The sequence below is a fragment of the Euleptes europaea genome, chromosome 18 (assembly GCF_029931775.1).
Source record: "Euleptes europaea isolate rEulEur1 chromosome 18, rEulEur1.hap1, whole genome shotgun sequence".
NCBI classification, from domain to species: domain Eukaryota; kingdom Metazoa; phylum Chordata; class Lepidosauria; order Squamata; family Sphaerodactylidae; genus Euleptes; species Euleptes europaea.
The window spans coordinates 15,086,864-15,103,165 of record NC_079329.1 but is presented as its reverse complement, the minus strand read 5'-3'; the positions used below and the strand labels follow the sequence as shown (position 1 = coordinate 15,103,165).

At 48.2% G+C, this 16,302-nt stretch overlaps 1 protein-coding gene across 1 annotated transcript in view; it reads right to left on the bottom strand.

Annotated features, from left to right (window-relative positions):
* KREMEN2 (kringle containing transmembrane protein 2) overlaps positions 1-16,302 on the bottom strand; it is a 37,292-nt gene that overhangs the window by 10,899 nt on the left and 10,091 nt on the right. Inside the window, exons 2-4 of the mRNA XM_056864767.1 lie at positions 12,142-12,408; positions 11,038-11,162; positions 6,383-6,536 (exon numbers count right to left, since the gene is read on the bottom strand). Of these exons, the coding sequence (XP_056720745.1) occupies positions 6,383-6,536; positions 11,038-11,162; positions 12,142-12,408 (546 nt within the window). The remainder of the gene's footprint in view (positions 1-6,382; positions 6,537-11,037; positions 11,163-12,141; positions 12,409-16,302) is intronic.

Sequence of the window (16,302 nt, the reverse complement as noted above, 5' to 3'; positions counted from 1 at the left end):
GGATATGCGTCATGGCAAGACTCGTGTTTAAGGAAGCACATTCTTCTAGGAATACAGATTGAGCATCCCCTATCTGGGCCGCTTGGGACCAGAAGTGGTCTGTATTTCGGTTCTCTCCGTATATTGGAATATTTTGGAATTTTTGCCTGCACATAATATCTTGGGGATGGGACCCAAATTCATTTATGTTTTATATACACTTTATACACATAGCCTGAATGTACTTTTAAACAATATTTTTAAGTAATTTTGTGTACACTGAACCATCCGAAAGCAAAGGTGTAACTATCTCACCAGAATACCGGTATCAGCTGTTAAACAAGAGCAACGACAAACAACAAACTAACAACGGCAGTCTTTCAGTCTCCACTTACGATGCCGTGTACACTGTATTTTATTTTTGCGGGATGAGAGGAAACAATTGAATGCAGGCATGAATCTGGCTGCATGCCGACTCGAAGGGTCCAGTTTTTGGATCAGTCCGGATATGGGATGTCCGGATAAGGGATGTTCTACCTGTATGAGGTATAACTGACCTTAGAAGCTAAAATGACTAAACTGAGGTGATCATATTTTGGTCACATTATGAGAAGACAAGAGTCACTGGGAAAGACAGTCATGCTAGGAAAAGTTGAGGGTAGCAGGAAAAGAGGAAGATCCAACAAGAGATGGATTGACTCAATAAAGGAAGCCCTGGCCCTCAGTTTGCAAGATCTGAGCAAGGCTGTTAAGGATAGGACATTTTGAAGGACTTTGATTCATAGGGGCGCCATGAGTCGGAAGCAACTTGACGGCACTTAACACACACTACCTGTATAGTCTGTTTTCTTCAGTAAGACTGATCCTGACTTAAGATCATTTCAAATAGTTGTCAGCCCTGGCTTGGGAAATTCCTGGAGATTTGGAGGCAGTGGCTGGGAAAGGCAGGGAGTAGAGATGTGAGGGAGCTCAAAAGGGATGCGATTCCATAAAGCCCACCCGTGGAAAATGCTATTTCCTCCAGTTGCCCTGATCTCTGTCGTCTGGAGATCAGCTGTAATTCCAGAAGAACTCCATATTGAGCCAACTAACCCTAACATTAGTCCTCTGGGAGCAGGGCCTTTTTGGTGGTTGCCCCAAGGTTCTGGAATGTCCTAACACAGGACGCTTGCTCATCCCCAGTTCTTGTGTCCTTTTTCAAGAGGCAAAATCAATCTTGCTGGGTCAAGCCTTTAACGGCGACTGTGGTTTTGCGTTCTCTCCTGCTGCTGCACAGTCCAGCCTGTGAAGGTACTATTAAGTTTTAATAACAAGAGTCTTTATTGTGTGATTATGTGAGTGGTTTTATGCCCTAGTCCGCTTTGGACGCAACAGTTAAAAACCGGGGTATGCAATTAGTAAAGGAAACATCTCGTAAATGACGAGGAAGACAGTTAATAGTTGGGAGACAGTGAAGGAAGATTAAGACTTAGCCAAGGTGTGGCCCGTAGGTGGACCGATGTACCTGGAGGTCTGATTTGCCCCACCTAAGAATTTTTGTAGAAAAACAAGCTTTTAAAATTTGTGACGTGATAGCTTCAGTTTGAAGTATATAGGCTTCTTCTATGAACAGGGCAAATTCTAGCTTATATATATGTGTGCGTATAAAGGTCTGTCAAGTCGCAGCCTGGCAACCCCTTTTGAAGTTTTCATGGCAAGAGACTTTCTCTGCACAGCAACCCTGGTATTCCTTGGTGGTCTCCCATCCAAATACTAACCAGGGCTGACCCTGCTTAGCTTCTGAGATCTGACGAGATCAGGCTAGCCAGGCCATCCAGCATATATATATGCTGCCCTGACCTGGATGGCCCAGGCTAGCCTGATCTCGTCAGATCTCGGCAGCTAAGTAGGGCCAGCCCTGGTTAGTATTTGGTTAGTATTATATATATGTTTTAAAAAGCTAGAATTTGTCCTGTTCATGGAAGAAGTCTACATACTTCAAACTGAAGCTATCATGACACAAATTTAACAGCTTGTTTTTCTACAAAAAATATCAGCAACAACAGGCCACCACACAAAGCGTTGGTGATCCAAATGCCACATAACCCTGCTCACCCCTGCCCAAGATCCCCCTGGCTCAGGACTAGGGTTGCCAACCTCCAGGTATTCCAAATCTAACACAGATCAACCATACAAAGTACAGCTCAACAACAGACTGTATTATTCAATAACATTGACAAGCACATACAAAAAGTCCTATTTCTTAAGCATCAAGACATAAAGTCTCAATATTCCAAGATTTCCAAAATTCCAAAAAGTCCAACAGGTACCAATTCTAGGTTTTTATTCGTCTTTCAGGTGTGGATTCCAGGTAAGTATTACTCATTCCCAAAGCAGGGGATCAAAAGTGAAGAGGAAGATGGCTGTTTCAGTTCATCAGTTCCACTTCACCAACTGTATATATCCCGTCTCTTATTTCATCTTAATGAATCCATATCCAAGAATCCTTCATAAGGTTCCTTCCCAGGATACCAACAATTTTATTTCTAAACAGTCTTCCAACAGGTTCCTTCTCAGGATACCATTCAATGGCCGTCTTCCTCTTCACTTTTGATCTCCTGCTTTGGGACTGAGCAATACTTACCTGGAATCCACACCTGAAAGAAGAAGAAAACCTTGAATTGGTACATGTTGGACTTTTTGTCTGTCTTTAGGATAGTGAGTTTTGGAAACCTTGGAATATTGTGTCTTTGTGTCTTTATGCTTAAGAAATAGGACTTTTTGTATGTGCATGTCAATGTTATTGTATAATAGTCTGTTGTTTAGCTATACTTTGTATGGTTGATCTGTGTTAGATTTGGAGTAGCTACATTTATACACAGAGGTGTCTATTTTGGCTTACTAACCTCCAGGTACTGGCTGGAGCTCTCCCGCCATTACAACTGATCTCCAGCCGATAGAGATCAGTTCACCTGGAGAAAATGGCCCCTTGGGCAATTGGACTCTATGACATTGAAGCCCCTCCCTTCCCTAAACCCCGCCCTCCTCAGGCTCTGCCCCAAAAACCTCCCGCCGGTGGCGAAAAGGGACCTGGCAGCCCTATTTAGAACAGATTTTTCAAGAATGCTCTCACGCTCAGACGTAAATGATCCCAAAATGAACCCTCCTTTGCAATTATGGCTCTGAGCCTGGCAGGTTGCTGAAAGGAGCTCAGGGGGGAACTTGCGGAAGCAAAAGCGCTAGTTCCAAACAGCCAAAAACCTCTCAGCTTTTTGAAAACAACAGCTCTTATTCAAGGTTTCTGACACTAAGAAATGCATAAGTATTAAAATACGAATCGATCTTTGGAGCTGAAGGAAACGGTTCCAGAAGTATCTGTTGCTTATGAGGAAATCACTGGGTTTCCCCCCTCCAGATTCATTTCTTTGAGGCCCTACCATAAAATATGGCTGCCCCACCTAGAAAGGAAGGGAAGGCTGCAGGCCTGCCCCTAGAGACAGAGGCAACCAGGAGTTTCCAAGGAGACTCAGCAAGAAATTGCAGAATTAGGATCGACGACGGCAAGGGTTCGGGGATGTGGGGAATCCCCCGGGCGTGAGTTTCTCTTTCATAAATTGTTTGATCACGCCCAGCTTTCGCTTCTGGCTCTGCAGAGCAGAAGGCAGAATGTAAATATTTTGAAAAATAAAGCTGAAATTGGCTACGATCATTTTGGTGCAGAGCTGTTCTTACAGGGCTGCTTGAAAGAATACTGGAATCTTGCGGGCATTGCCTCAAAATGACTCTCTATATGAAAAAGGTAAAGGTCCCCCATGCAAGCACCGGGTCATTCCTGACCCATGGGGTGATGTCACATCCCGACGTTTCCAAGACAGACTTTGTTTGCCGTGGTTTGCCAGTGCCTTCCCCAGCCATCTTCCCTTTACCCCCAGCAAGTTGGGTCCTCATTTGACCGACCTCGGAAGGATGGAAGGCTGAGTCAACCTTGAGCTGGCTACCTGAAACCAACTTCCGTTGGGATCGAACTCAGGTTGTGAGCCGAGCTTGGACTGCAGTACTGCAGCTTACCACTCTGCACCATGGGGCTCCTGACTCTCTATATTAGGCTGATTCATACTCTTTGGAGTACACAGGTTGGATCTGGGATCCCATAGGTTTTCGAACTTCCAGGTGGCACCTGGAGATCTCCCACTGGTACAATGGATCTCCAGACAACCAAGACCAGTTCCTCTGGAGAAAATGGCTTCTTTGGACTCTATGGCATTATGCCCTGCTGAGGTCCCTCACCCTTCCCAGGCTTTGCCCCCCCCCCCAATCTTCAGGTAATTCCCAAGGAGAAGATGAAGAGATGGTTTTTATATACTGATTTTCTCTACCTTTTAAGGAGAATCGAATCAGCTTACAGTCTCCTTCCCTTCCTCTCCCCACAACAGACACCTTGTGAGGTAGACATGGTTAAGAGAGTGCGGAGAGAACTGTGACTAGCCCAAGGTCACCTAGCTGGCTTCATATGGAAGAGTGGGGAATCAAACCCAGTTCTCCAGATTAGAGTCAACCACTACACCATGCTGGAAAGGAAGGAAGGAAGGAAGGAAGGAAGGAAGGAAGGAAGGAAGGAAGGAAGGAAGGAAGGAAGGAAGGAAGGAAGGAAGGAAGGAAGGAAGGAAGGAAGGAAGGAAGGAAGGAAGGAAGGAAGGAAGGAAACATTTTTAACATTCAGGTTCAAATTTTAATTCGAATAACTTGATTCCTAACCACTACACCACACTGGCTCTCAGAGCTCGCAACGAGGTCCCCACCCTGTGTGGGTTAGACGTAAGTTGTAGGTTCTCCTCATTTGGTACTCAAATTGGATTGGGACCATGACACGCGAGGCAAGGAGGCTTCAGCTCCACACACACACCATTTCACCAGCTTGAAACTTTCAGGGGTGGTAAACTATCTAGACTGGTAAGGAAATCTACACATTCCCTGGAAGACTTGTGGGTTTCCCCAATGGGCCATATAGTGCCCACGGGGACGTTTCAGGGTGGGAAAATGTTGGGAGGAGGGCAGGCCTGAGGGCCCTGTCTGTGTACATTGGGATTCCAACCTGAACTGGGGACCAAGCATGCAGGAATCGAAGGGAACCCGCAAACTCACATATCGTATTGTTAACATTTTTAAAAAATGGTAGAAAACTAAGCAGTTAAAGCTTCCTTCATCTCCTGACATCCCACAAAGTTTAAAAAAAAAAAAAACCAGGACAGAAAACAGCCAAGTGTCTGAAAAACAGGAAAAACAAAACCCTTCTCGAAAACCGACGTTTGTTAAAAATAAATCAATCAATAAAATCCAGATGTTTAGCACACAAAATTGGAAGAACAGTGGCAAAATGATATCCCACTTTGGAGAAATCCTGAAAAAGTTTTCTTTTCAAACCAAAACATGCCCAAGTCTCTTGTGTGCATAATTCCTGTATAAAGTCAGGAATCTTCCTCCTTATCGATGCTTATCTCCTTCAACGGTGGCAAAGGACACCGTTCCCTCCCCCAACAAAAGATGTCCAGGAGACACGAAAACAACCCCAAAACTATATTTTTTAATGCATTCCAAATTTATTTTGAGTCATAGTTTGGGAGAGGGACATGATGGCCTACCTTGCAATCAGGACGTTCAAAATATGAACGGCCTAATTACAGTAATTACCATAGCCAGCCCTGGACCTTTAAATCCCCTGTCATGGCCAGAGACAAGAAAGATTCAATTCTCCCCTGCCCTGTTCTCTGTGTCCCTCCTAACTGCTGTAATGAGAAGGAAGGGGATAGGGTTGCCAGGCAGGAGGTCTTCACCCCCGGCAGGAGGTCTTTGGGGCGGAGCCTGAAGAAGGCGGGGTTTGGGGAAGGGAGGGACTTCAATGCACAGAGTCCAATTGCCAAATTGGCCATTTTCTCCAGGTGAACTGATCTCTGTTGGAGAGGTGAGGTGAAAGAGCTCAAAGAGAACTGCAGCTAGCCCAAGGTCACCCAGCCAGCTTCATGTGTAGGAGTGGGGAAACCAACCCGGTTCACCAGATTAGAGTCCACCGCTCATCTGGAGGAGTGGGGAATCAAACCCGGTTCTCCAGATTAAGAGTCCACCACTCTTAACCACCACACCACTCTGGCTCTCTTTAGGTTTAGCCAGCAATGCCAAGAGCCACCATGCACCCCCGGACAAAGATTCCACCCCCCATTACATCATCACCCAGACCCAGGCAAAACACCACATGCCCAAAATCACAACTCCACGACTTCTTAGTATGACCGCAACCGCCAAAATATTGTCGGATACTTTCTACGGCTAGGGGCCTAAGATCTTTCTACAGCCTAATGGACTTCTGATGTAAAGCAAATACAGCTTGGGTAGGGGGAAGTTATCCAGAATAGTCCTTGTGCACACTTACCGTTATATATACCAATCCGTCCGTCTCCCCCGCACAGTTCGCTGGACTTGCCAAAGCAGACCTGGTCACACTCCACAGCGCTCACCGGCTGGCTGCGCCGGATATCTCCCTCGTGGCCGCAGAAACAGGCATAGCCAGCTTCTACCCCTGCGAACTGCAAAAGGAAAGAGAAAGAGATGGTAGGAAACGGCGTGAGAGAGGATGAGGGATCTATCTCTACAACCTCCGGGATCAGAGGAGCATGCCGAATATATGAGGTGCTGTGGAACACAGGCAGGACAGTGCTACTGCAGTCGCCTTGTTTGGGGACTTCCTGGAGGCACCTGGTTGGCCCCTGTGTGAACAGACTGTTGGACTTGATGGGCCTTGGTCTGATCCAGCAGGGCCTTTCTTATGTTCTAACCTACCCCTGACCCTAGGATCATGTTTATTAAATTACAGGGCTGAGGCTGTGTTCACAGGACGCTTAATCTTAATTATTGTTTATACAGGGGTCTCAGGTAAGTATAAGAGCCCCGTGGCGCAGAGTGGTAAGCTGCAGTACTGCAGTCCAAGCTCTGCTCACGACCTGAGTTCGATCCCGACGGAAGTTGGTTTCAGGTCGCCGGCTTGAGGTTGACTCAGCCTTCCACCCTTCTGAGGTAGGTCAAAAGCTTGCTGGGGGTAAAGGGAAGACGAGGAAACGCCGGGATGTGACGTCACCCCATGGGTCAGGAATGACCATGTGCTTGCACAGGGGACCTTTACCTTTTTTACCTCAGGGCTGTACAAAAATTAAATAATAATGAGCCCCGCCTGTAGGACTGACAGTATGAAGTTGAAGAAAGGACATGGTAAAGAAGGAAAGGAGCATAAAACAGGGTCGTGGGGAAGATGCTGAATTGACGGCTGCGTTCAGAGACCTTTGCAGATGTTACACACATACTGGAGAGCATATCCAACCGTGTATAACGGGCGCATACGCTACCTGCCATGTTTCCCATATACATGATCGCCATGTTGCATGAACATGGGCAAGGCATACATTTACCATACAAAAACATGCATGGCCCCTGTTTACTACATGGCAACCACGCATATCTGGACGATATGTGAAAAGGTGTAGGTGATGTGAAAGACCTCTGCCTGAGACCCTGGAGAGCTGCTGCCAGTCTGAGTAGACAATACTGACTTTGCTGGACCAAGGGTCTGATTCAGTATAAGGCAGCTTCACGTGGGCTTCAGAGGCTAAAAAGACACAGGTGGGTCCATAAATCAATGCCAAACAGCATGCAAATTATGCCGGTGTTTAAACTAATTATTCAGGGTATTATGTTAATAAAATGCGACACAATGTTAATCAAAAGGAAACATGTGCCAGAGTGCTTGTGCGTTTCTGTACTTGCTGTCTACGGAGCACTATGGGGGAGGGGCTGTGGCTCAGTGGTTGAGCCTCTGCTTGGCATGCAGAAGGTCCCAGGTTCAATCCCCGGTATCTCCAATTAAAGGGACCAAGCAAGTAGGTGATGTGAAAGACCTCTGCCTGAGACCCTGGAGAGCCGATGCCGGTCTGAGTAGACAATACTGGCTTTGATGGGCCGAGGGTCTGATTCAGTATAAGGCAGCTTCATGTGTTCACGTGGGCTTCAGAGGCTAAAGAAGACACAGGTGGGTCCATAAATCAATCCCAAATGCCCTCTGGAATCCTGCCCCTGAAACAGCATTTCACAGGCATTCTGGGAAGTGGCAGAAGGATGTGAGAAAGTTGTACTCCACTGGCTGGATCCCTAGTATAAGAGATGCTTGCAGCCACCTTGCTAACAAGTTATGGGATGGAGTTGGGGAGGGGCTGTGGCTCAGTGTTTGAGCCTCTGCTTGGCATGCAGAAGGCCCCAGGTTCAATCCCCGGCATCTCCAGTTAAAGGGACTAGGCAAGTAGGTGACGCGAAAGACCTCAGCCCAAGACCCTGGAGAGCCGCTACCGGTCTGAGTAGACAATACTGACTTTGCTGGACCGAGGGTCTGATTCAGTCTAAGGCACTCCACCGGCTGAGATAGTACCGTTCATGCTCTCTTGGATCCAAGCCACTGGCTAGAACATTAGAAGCTGGGAGCAGAAATGCATTTCTTATTGAGCAATTAGGTGGAATAATGCTTCTGTATGCACCCCCCCCATGTTTCCATTAATAAAAGGAACATTAACTTTTTAATTGTAAAAAAGACAGCTGAAAATTCAGGGGGAAGGAGCCCAAAATATCCCACTGCTCCACCAGTCCTTTCTGTTACTAAGCTCCTTCTTCGAGAATTACTGGAGAAATGCACATGCCGGGGGAGGGGGGAGAACAGCATTTTCCCAGGTACAAAATACAGCGTGCGAAATGATCAGGAAATGCTGTCTCCATGGCACAGGCTCCTGCAGCTACAAGGAGGGCCCGCCCGAACCAAGCGCAACGAATGGTTAACAACTGTGCATTGGTTGCGCCAATAAAAATGGATAGCCTGGAAAGGCTGGGAGACAAAACAAATGCTATTCCAATCGTGCGTTCCAGGCCAAGTATCAGGCTGATCAGTTGGAAAGTTTCCACTCTCGTCAACTGGCCAAGACACAAAAGGGCTGATCAAGGGAGGGGAGGGGTGGGAGATCGCTGTATGAATCAAGACAGAGGGCTGCATCCTTTTTCACTCAACCTCACGGAGTTCCCCTCCTTACTATAAGAACATAAGAACAATGCTGGATCAGCCCAAGGCCCATCAAGTCCAGCAGTCTGTTCACGCAGTGGCCAACCAGGTGCCTCTAGGAAGCCCACAAACAAGACGACTGCAGCAGCATCCTACCTGTGTTCCAGCAACACCTAATATAATAGGAATGGTCCTCTGATACCGGAGACAATAGGTATGCATGACTAGCATCCATTTTTACTAATAGCCAAGAATAGCCCTCTCCTCCATGAACATGTCCTCTCCCCTCTTCAAGCCTTCCAAGTTGGCAGCCATCACCACATCCTGGGGCAGGGAGTTCCCAATTTAACTAGGTGTTGTGTGAAGAAATACTTCCTTTGATTTGTTTTGAATCTCTCACCCTCCAGCTTCAGCAGATGTCCCTGCGTTCTCGTGTTATGAGAGGGAGAAAAGCTTCTCCCTGTCCACTTCCAAGTTGGCAGCCATCACAACATCCTGGGGCAGGGAGTTCCACAATTTAATTAGGTGTTGTGTGAAGAAATACTTCCTTTGATCTGTTTTGACTCTCTCACCCTCCAGCTTCAGCAGATGACCACGCGTTCTAGTATTATGAGAGGGAGAAAAGCTTCTTCCTGTCCACTCTCTCCATACCATGCATAATTTTATAGACCTCTATCATCTCCCCTTAACCACCTTCTTTCCAGGCTAAACAGACCTAAGCGTTTTAACTGCTCGTCATAGGGCAGTTGCTCTAGTCCCCTGATCATTTTGGTTGCTCTTTACGATAGCCCCCATCCCTTATGGCTTTTGAGCCTGCAGGCCCAGGACAGTCTTTTTCATTGCTCAATGGGGACCCCTCTAGGGTGAAAGTAAGCTGGGACAGACTGGTAGAGAACCAGTTAGAAAGTGGCCAAAATGTGACCTCTTATCTTCACCATCAAGCCTCTTCTCTGAGCGCTGGTAAGAGTAGTGACTGGAGGAATGGAGTCACACCTCCCTCAGCTAGGGTTGCCAAGCCAAGGAACTTCTGAGGGTATGGCATGGGAAGGGAGAGCATGGCACGATGCAGAAGTGACGTCACCACGTGGCACGAAACTCTAGGAATCCCCCCCCCCAATCTCTATGGGAAAGATCATAGAGATTGGGGAAATTCCTAGAGCACCCCCAGATGTGACAATGCAGCATCTGCTATGTTGTCCACCTTGCCCTGTTTTCTCCCACTTTGAGAGAAGTTAGAGTGTGTGTGTGTGGGGGGGGGGAGTTGGCGGAAGTGGGAAGTAGCCCCACCACCAAGCAACCTGGCAACAATGGTGGATCTCTATAGGGAGATCCACCTCACCCCAGTCCTAACCTCATCATAATGTTTCCAATGTTGTACACAGTTTGGATGAGTGTGACTTGAATGATCATTTGTGGAGAGAAAGATTGGAAACAGAAGGCCTTGGCCTCTAGGGCGGCCAGAAGTCTTGCTTGTGTGCCTCTCCTAGCAGCTCAGCCTGCAGAAATCAGCCGGTGAAACTTCTCAAGACATGGAGATAAGCACCAATTTTAAAAGGTGGCAACTCTGAAGACCGTAGATTGTATTAAGTAGTATATGGCATTCATATCAATCTATCATGGCTTCCCACAAAAGTATCTAGGGAACTGCACCCGTGCAGTTAGACAGCCTCAGGCCCCCTCGCAGAACTCCAACGCCGACATTTCCTTGGGGAAGAGGAAATGTCCAACCAGATTACATCTGCCATGGCAGTAGGGTTGCCAACCTCCAGGTACCAGCTGGAGATCTCCTGCTATCCCAACTGATCTCCTGGTGACAGAGATCAGTTCCCCCGGAGAAAAATGGCCCCTTTGGCAATTGGACTCTATGGCATTGAAGTCCCTCCCCTCCCCAAACCCCGCCTTCCTCAGGCTCCGCCCTAAAAATCTCCAGGTATTTCCCAGTCCGGAGCTGGCAACCCTAAATGGCAGTATGCCCCCTATCTGAGAGGGGGCTTTACCTTATAGCCCCGCTTGCGGCAGAAGCTGAGGCAAACTTGCACCGTGAGCTTGGTGGAGGTGCCGCTGCTTCCGCTCAACGCAGGAGGAGTCCCAGAATCCAGGAAGCAGCCGACATAACCAGGCACTGGAGAGGACAACAAAGGGTTCCAGTCAGATGATCTCCCACATTTTGCTCTTAAACTGAGCTCACAAAGGATTCCCATCCCGAAAGCTGATTGGGTGCGCTGATGAGAGTGTACTGGACTCGGATCGGGGAGACCCAGGGTCAAATCCCCCGTTTTCCACGGAGCTCGCTGGGTGATCTTTTCAGAGCCTAGCCTACCTCACAGGGTTGTTGTGAAGGTAAAATGGAGGAGGGGAGAGCCATTTAAGCCACCCTGAGCTCCCTAGGCAAAGGGCAGGACAATAACAACAACAATAACACCAGCAACAACAATAACACCTATTTTGCTTCAGTAAATTTCATCTGACAAAATATTAACTGGGGCCCAGCAAAAAGAGTTTCCTTCTAGACATTAGGAAGAATTTTCTAACAGTTAGAGCGGTTCCTCAGTGGAACAGGCTTCCTCGGGAGGTGGTGAGCTCTCCTTCCCTGGAGGGTTTTAAGAAGAGGTTAGACGGCCATCTGTCAGCAGTGCTGATTCTATGACCTTAGGCAGATCATGAGAGGGAGGGCATCTGGGCCATATCTGGGCATGGAGTAGGGGTCACTGGGGGTGAGGTGGGGGGAGGTAGTTGTTAATTTCCTGCATTGTGCAGGGGGTTGGACTAGATGACCCTGGTGGTCCCTTCCAACTCTGTGATTCAATGATTCTTCTATGAAATTTAATTTCTAAAGTGCAACCTGGTAGAATATGATGTGCCTATTTTTCTTTGTATCTTATGAATAAGAGGGCTAAAGACTTAAAAGCCCCACAGCTGAATATTCAGGAAAGGTGGACTAGCATATCCTAGAGAAGGCCTGATCCCTTCAAGCTCTCCGATCCCATCTGGTCATATCCCTGATGCAACTCTCTTAGCTGGACCGCTCTGGGGTCACCTTCCTCCCGTTGCCCGGCAACCATCCCTCCTTCCCATTGGCTGCCCGGACTCTCAGCACTTACTGTGGCAGGTAGGAATGTCGCAGTACTTCCAGTAGATCCCTTCCTCGTTCTCAGAGATGTAGCACCACGGCTGCACGTCGCCATCGGGGTTCCGGCAGTAGTTATGGCTGCCCAATCCCCACTCGCCGTTGGGGTACTTGGCCGTGTTGTAAACATGCTCCCGCGTCTGGTTCCAGTACAGACACGGTCGCCCAGTGCTCTCTAGCGAAGTCCGGTTCTGCGTCCCCCGATAATCGGCCCCATTCACCATAAAACATTCAGACAACTCTGGGGATGGGAGAGAAGGGAGAGAAAGAGGTGGTCAGTGGAACAGTGCCCCATATTGTTCCCTGGGGTTTTCCCAGCGATACTCAGTCGTTGGCTTGGGAGCCACTCGTGGTTGGCCACTGTGTAAACAGGCTGCTGGACTTGATGGGCCTTAGTCTGATCCAGCATGGCTTTTATTTTTTTTCCTTTTTTTAATTTTTTAAAAAATTTATTAAACAGAAATAAAACATTTTAAACAATAACAAAAAAGTTACAGAAGGAAATTATACAATAACAAGTAGAAAAAATAAAAAGTCCCATACCCCCCCCCCCGTGATCTGTGCTCACCCCCCCCACCCCATTGTGACTTCCGGAGAAGTACCTCCCACTATATATTTAATTTCTCTTTCATACAATATTTTATTTTATTTACAGCTCTTCCACAATCTTCATGAAGTCAATCTTTGCTGTGTCAGCCCAGTGTACAAAGGCCTTATGCCAATCTCTTTTAAAGTCTTCTACATCATGTCCATGTAGGCTATTAGTTAATTTGGCCATTTGTACAAAATATAACATTTTATCTCTCCAGTCTTTTAAGAGGAGCCTGTGGTGGTTAAGAGCGGTGGTTTGGAGCGGTGGATTCTAAACTGGGGAACCGGGTTTGATTCCCCACCCCTCCACACGAGCGGTGGACTCTAATCTGGTGAATCGGGTTGGTTTCCCCACTCCTACACATGAAGCTAGCTGGGTGACCTTGGGCTAGTCACAGCTCCCTTAGAGCACTCTCAGCCCCACCTACCTCTAAGGGTGTCTATTGTGGATAGGGGAAAGGAAAGTGATTGAAAGCCGGTTTGATTCTCCCTTAAGTGGTATATAAAAACCATCATGCCACCTGTGGCTCTTCTGAGCACAGTTTCCCAATGTGGTCCCTGCTCCATGTTTCAGAAAAGTGGGCAAGGCTCTTGTCCAGTGGGGCTCATGGGTGGCAGTTCGTTTCCACCTTGAAACAGCCACCTCCGGGTAAGTTATGAGCCTTCCTGAGGTTCAGGTCTCACGCCAGAGATGGAAGAAAGTGCAGCTCTATTGGTTGGTTGTAATTGTGAACCAGAAGATGGCCAAGGTGCCCTCCTTCTCATCATCTGCCCAAGGTCACAGAATCAGCATTGCTGACAGATGGCCATCCAACCTCTTCTTAAAAACCTCCAGGGAAGGAGAGCTCACCACCTCCCGAGGAAGCCTGTTCCACTGAGGAACCGCTCTGTTAGAAATTTCTTCCTTTGTTTTAACAGAGCGCTGGTGCCTGCCCACCCTGGCATAAAAATCCCCAGACGGCATTGTGAGAAGGTGCGCACGCCAACACATTAGGAGCCAATTTAGACCTCCTGATGCAGGTGATTCTTTAAAAGTCCTTTGTGGCTTGTCTTAACTGAGGTCCCAAATACCGTGTGGGGCATGTGTGCGAAACTCTGGGTTTCTCTATAACCCACAGGATCATTGAGGGGGAGGTAGAGATTGGGTCTGTCTGAAGAGCCAGCAGCTTGGTGGAGCAGATGTATGAAGAAATCATATGTATAATTTCCCTTGATAACGATATCTTTGAAACGTGTCCAGACCCCCAGTCCTCGCAGGTGTCTTTTTCATGTGCGCTTCAGTGTCTCACCACAGCTGTTTTTGATCCTCCTTCTTCGTTGGTGCCTCTCCCAAACACCCGGCATCCTGTCTTCTTTGCTGCCAGCCCCCAGCGGGGACGCCAATTTCAAAGTGCCTGCGTGGTATAGTGGTTTGGAGTGTCATTCTGGGAACCCTGGGTTTGAACCACCACACTGCCGTGGGACCGTGGGCCAGTCGCTCTCTCAGCCTAACCTACTTCTCAAAGCAGTTGTTGCAAGGGTAAAATAAACAGAGGTAGGGAGAATAATATTGTGAGCTGGTTTGGGTCCCGTGGGAAGAGAGGTGGGGTATAAATAAATACGGAAGCAGCTCGATCTCCCAGTCTTAGCACTCGATTGCACTTGTTTCCATGGGGTGAAAACTCTACTTGCTGATGTTTTCAGATCAAGCTACTGTGAAAGGCACAAGAGCAGGCCACGTTGATCCCCCCCATCAGTTGGCAACCCTAGCCCCAAAGGAAGGGACCGGGAAGATGGGCAAAAGAGCAGATTCCTGAACTCAGGGGGCCATAAACTAAAACACTAGATGCAAAACTACATCTGAACACATGAAGCTGCCATATAATGAATCAGACCCTTGGTCCATCAAAGTCAGTATTGTCTACTCAGATCGGCATTGGCTCTCCAGGGTCTCAGGTCCCAGGTCTTTCACATCATCTACTTGCCTAGTCCCTTTAACTGGAGATGCCGGGGATTGAACCTGGGACCTTTTCCATGCCAAGCAGAGGCTCTACCACTGAGCCATGGTACTTCCCAGTGGTTGTGAGTTCCACAGGGAAATCACATTACTAGGAAAGTGTCTCCCTGGGCCTGTTTTTAAAAAGGAACAATGGCTTGGATCCCGCCAGCTTTTCCACTGTTGAAAATGAGAGTCCCTTTTGACCAGCAAAAAGGCTGTGCTGGCGATCATGGGACCTGCATCACAAAAGCCATAATAAAGAGGGGAACTGGGCAAAGGAGCCGGCTGGATCACAACCAATGCTTGGAGCTGTCCTCGCACCCTGAATCTCGGGACAGCTTTGCAGGATCCGAGACGACCCGCACAGGGAGGGGACATTCCTCTTCCTCCGAGAGTTCACAAGAGACCTCCAGCTGCCCCCTCCTCTCAACTCCACCCCCCTCCCCAGCTGCCAAATGTTGAGCTGGAGGAACATCAGAGCCAGCGTGACAAGACAAGCTTGAAAGAAAAGAGGGACATGTCCCAAGGCTGCCTCCAGGGTGGGGGCCAAGAGAGATTAGAGATGCTAAATGTGTAATCGGTTAAAGCATGTGAAGACTTTGAAGATTCAAAGGGAATCGGTGGCGGTGAGGAGAGTGTCGTGTGAGCCTTGGCTGGAGGCAAAAGAAACACAGGAGACCCTTTTAGATCTTACACTCGGGGAGGAGGGGACGGAGGAGGATCAAAGTCTTCAAAGGAGCATTTAATCGGCCTTGCCAAGATAGTCAAGTGCAGGCAAAGCTGGGGAGGGAGGGAGGGGACAGGCAGAGAGGATCCCCCCCATTCATTCCTTCGACCTCTGTCAAGGTCAGCAGTGGGGTCCTCTTGACCCTAATGTGGGTTCCAAGCCTGTCCTCAAGTCACATCAGCTGGTTTTCAGTCCCAGAGCACCCAGCGAGGTGCGGTGGTTAAGAGCGGTGGCTTAGAGCGGTGGACTCTGATCCGGAGAAACGGGTTCGCTTCCCCTCTCCTCCACATGAGCGGAAGAGGCTAATCTGGTGAACCAGGTTGGTTTCCCCACTCCTACACATGAAGCCAGCTGGGTGACCTTGGGCTAGTCACAGCTCTCTCAGCCCCACCTACCTTACAGGGTGTCTGTTGTGAGGAGGGGAAGGGAAGGTGATTGCAAGCCAGTTTTATTCTTCCCTAAGTGGTAGAAGTCGGCATGTGAAAACCAACTCTTCTTCTTCTTTTCGACCCCCCAACTCTCACAGAGGTTATAATACAGGGATCAAAGAGGCAGAGATGCCAAATCAGAAATCACGGCCAGGGCCCTGACGCTTGTCATTTTGAAAATTCAGCGGTGTCCACCTGTCACAGGGTTGTGGCTAGCAGTGGGTGTTGGGGAGTATGGGTTAGGAATGTGAAGCAAGCAGAAGTATAATCTGGGGGATAAGAACAAGATTCCCAGTGGTCAGAGGGAAGAATGTCAAGTGTTTGGCATACCTCCTTGACTTTCCTTAGGCACAGAAGGAAGCAAAACCCATTTGGCCGAACAGCAAACCTATGCACAACGTGCCTATCAAA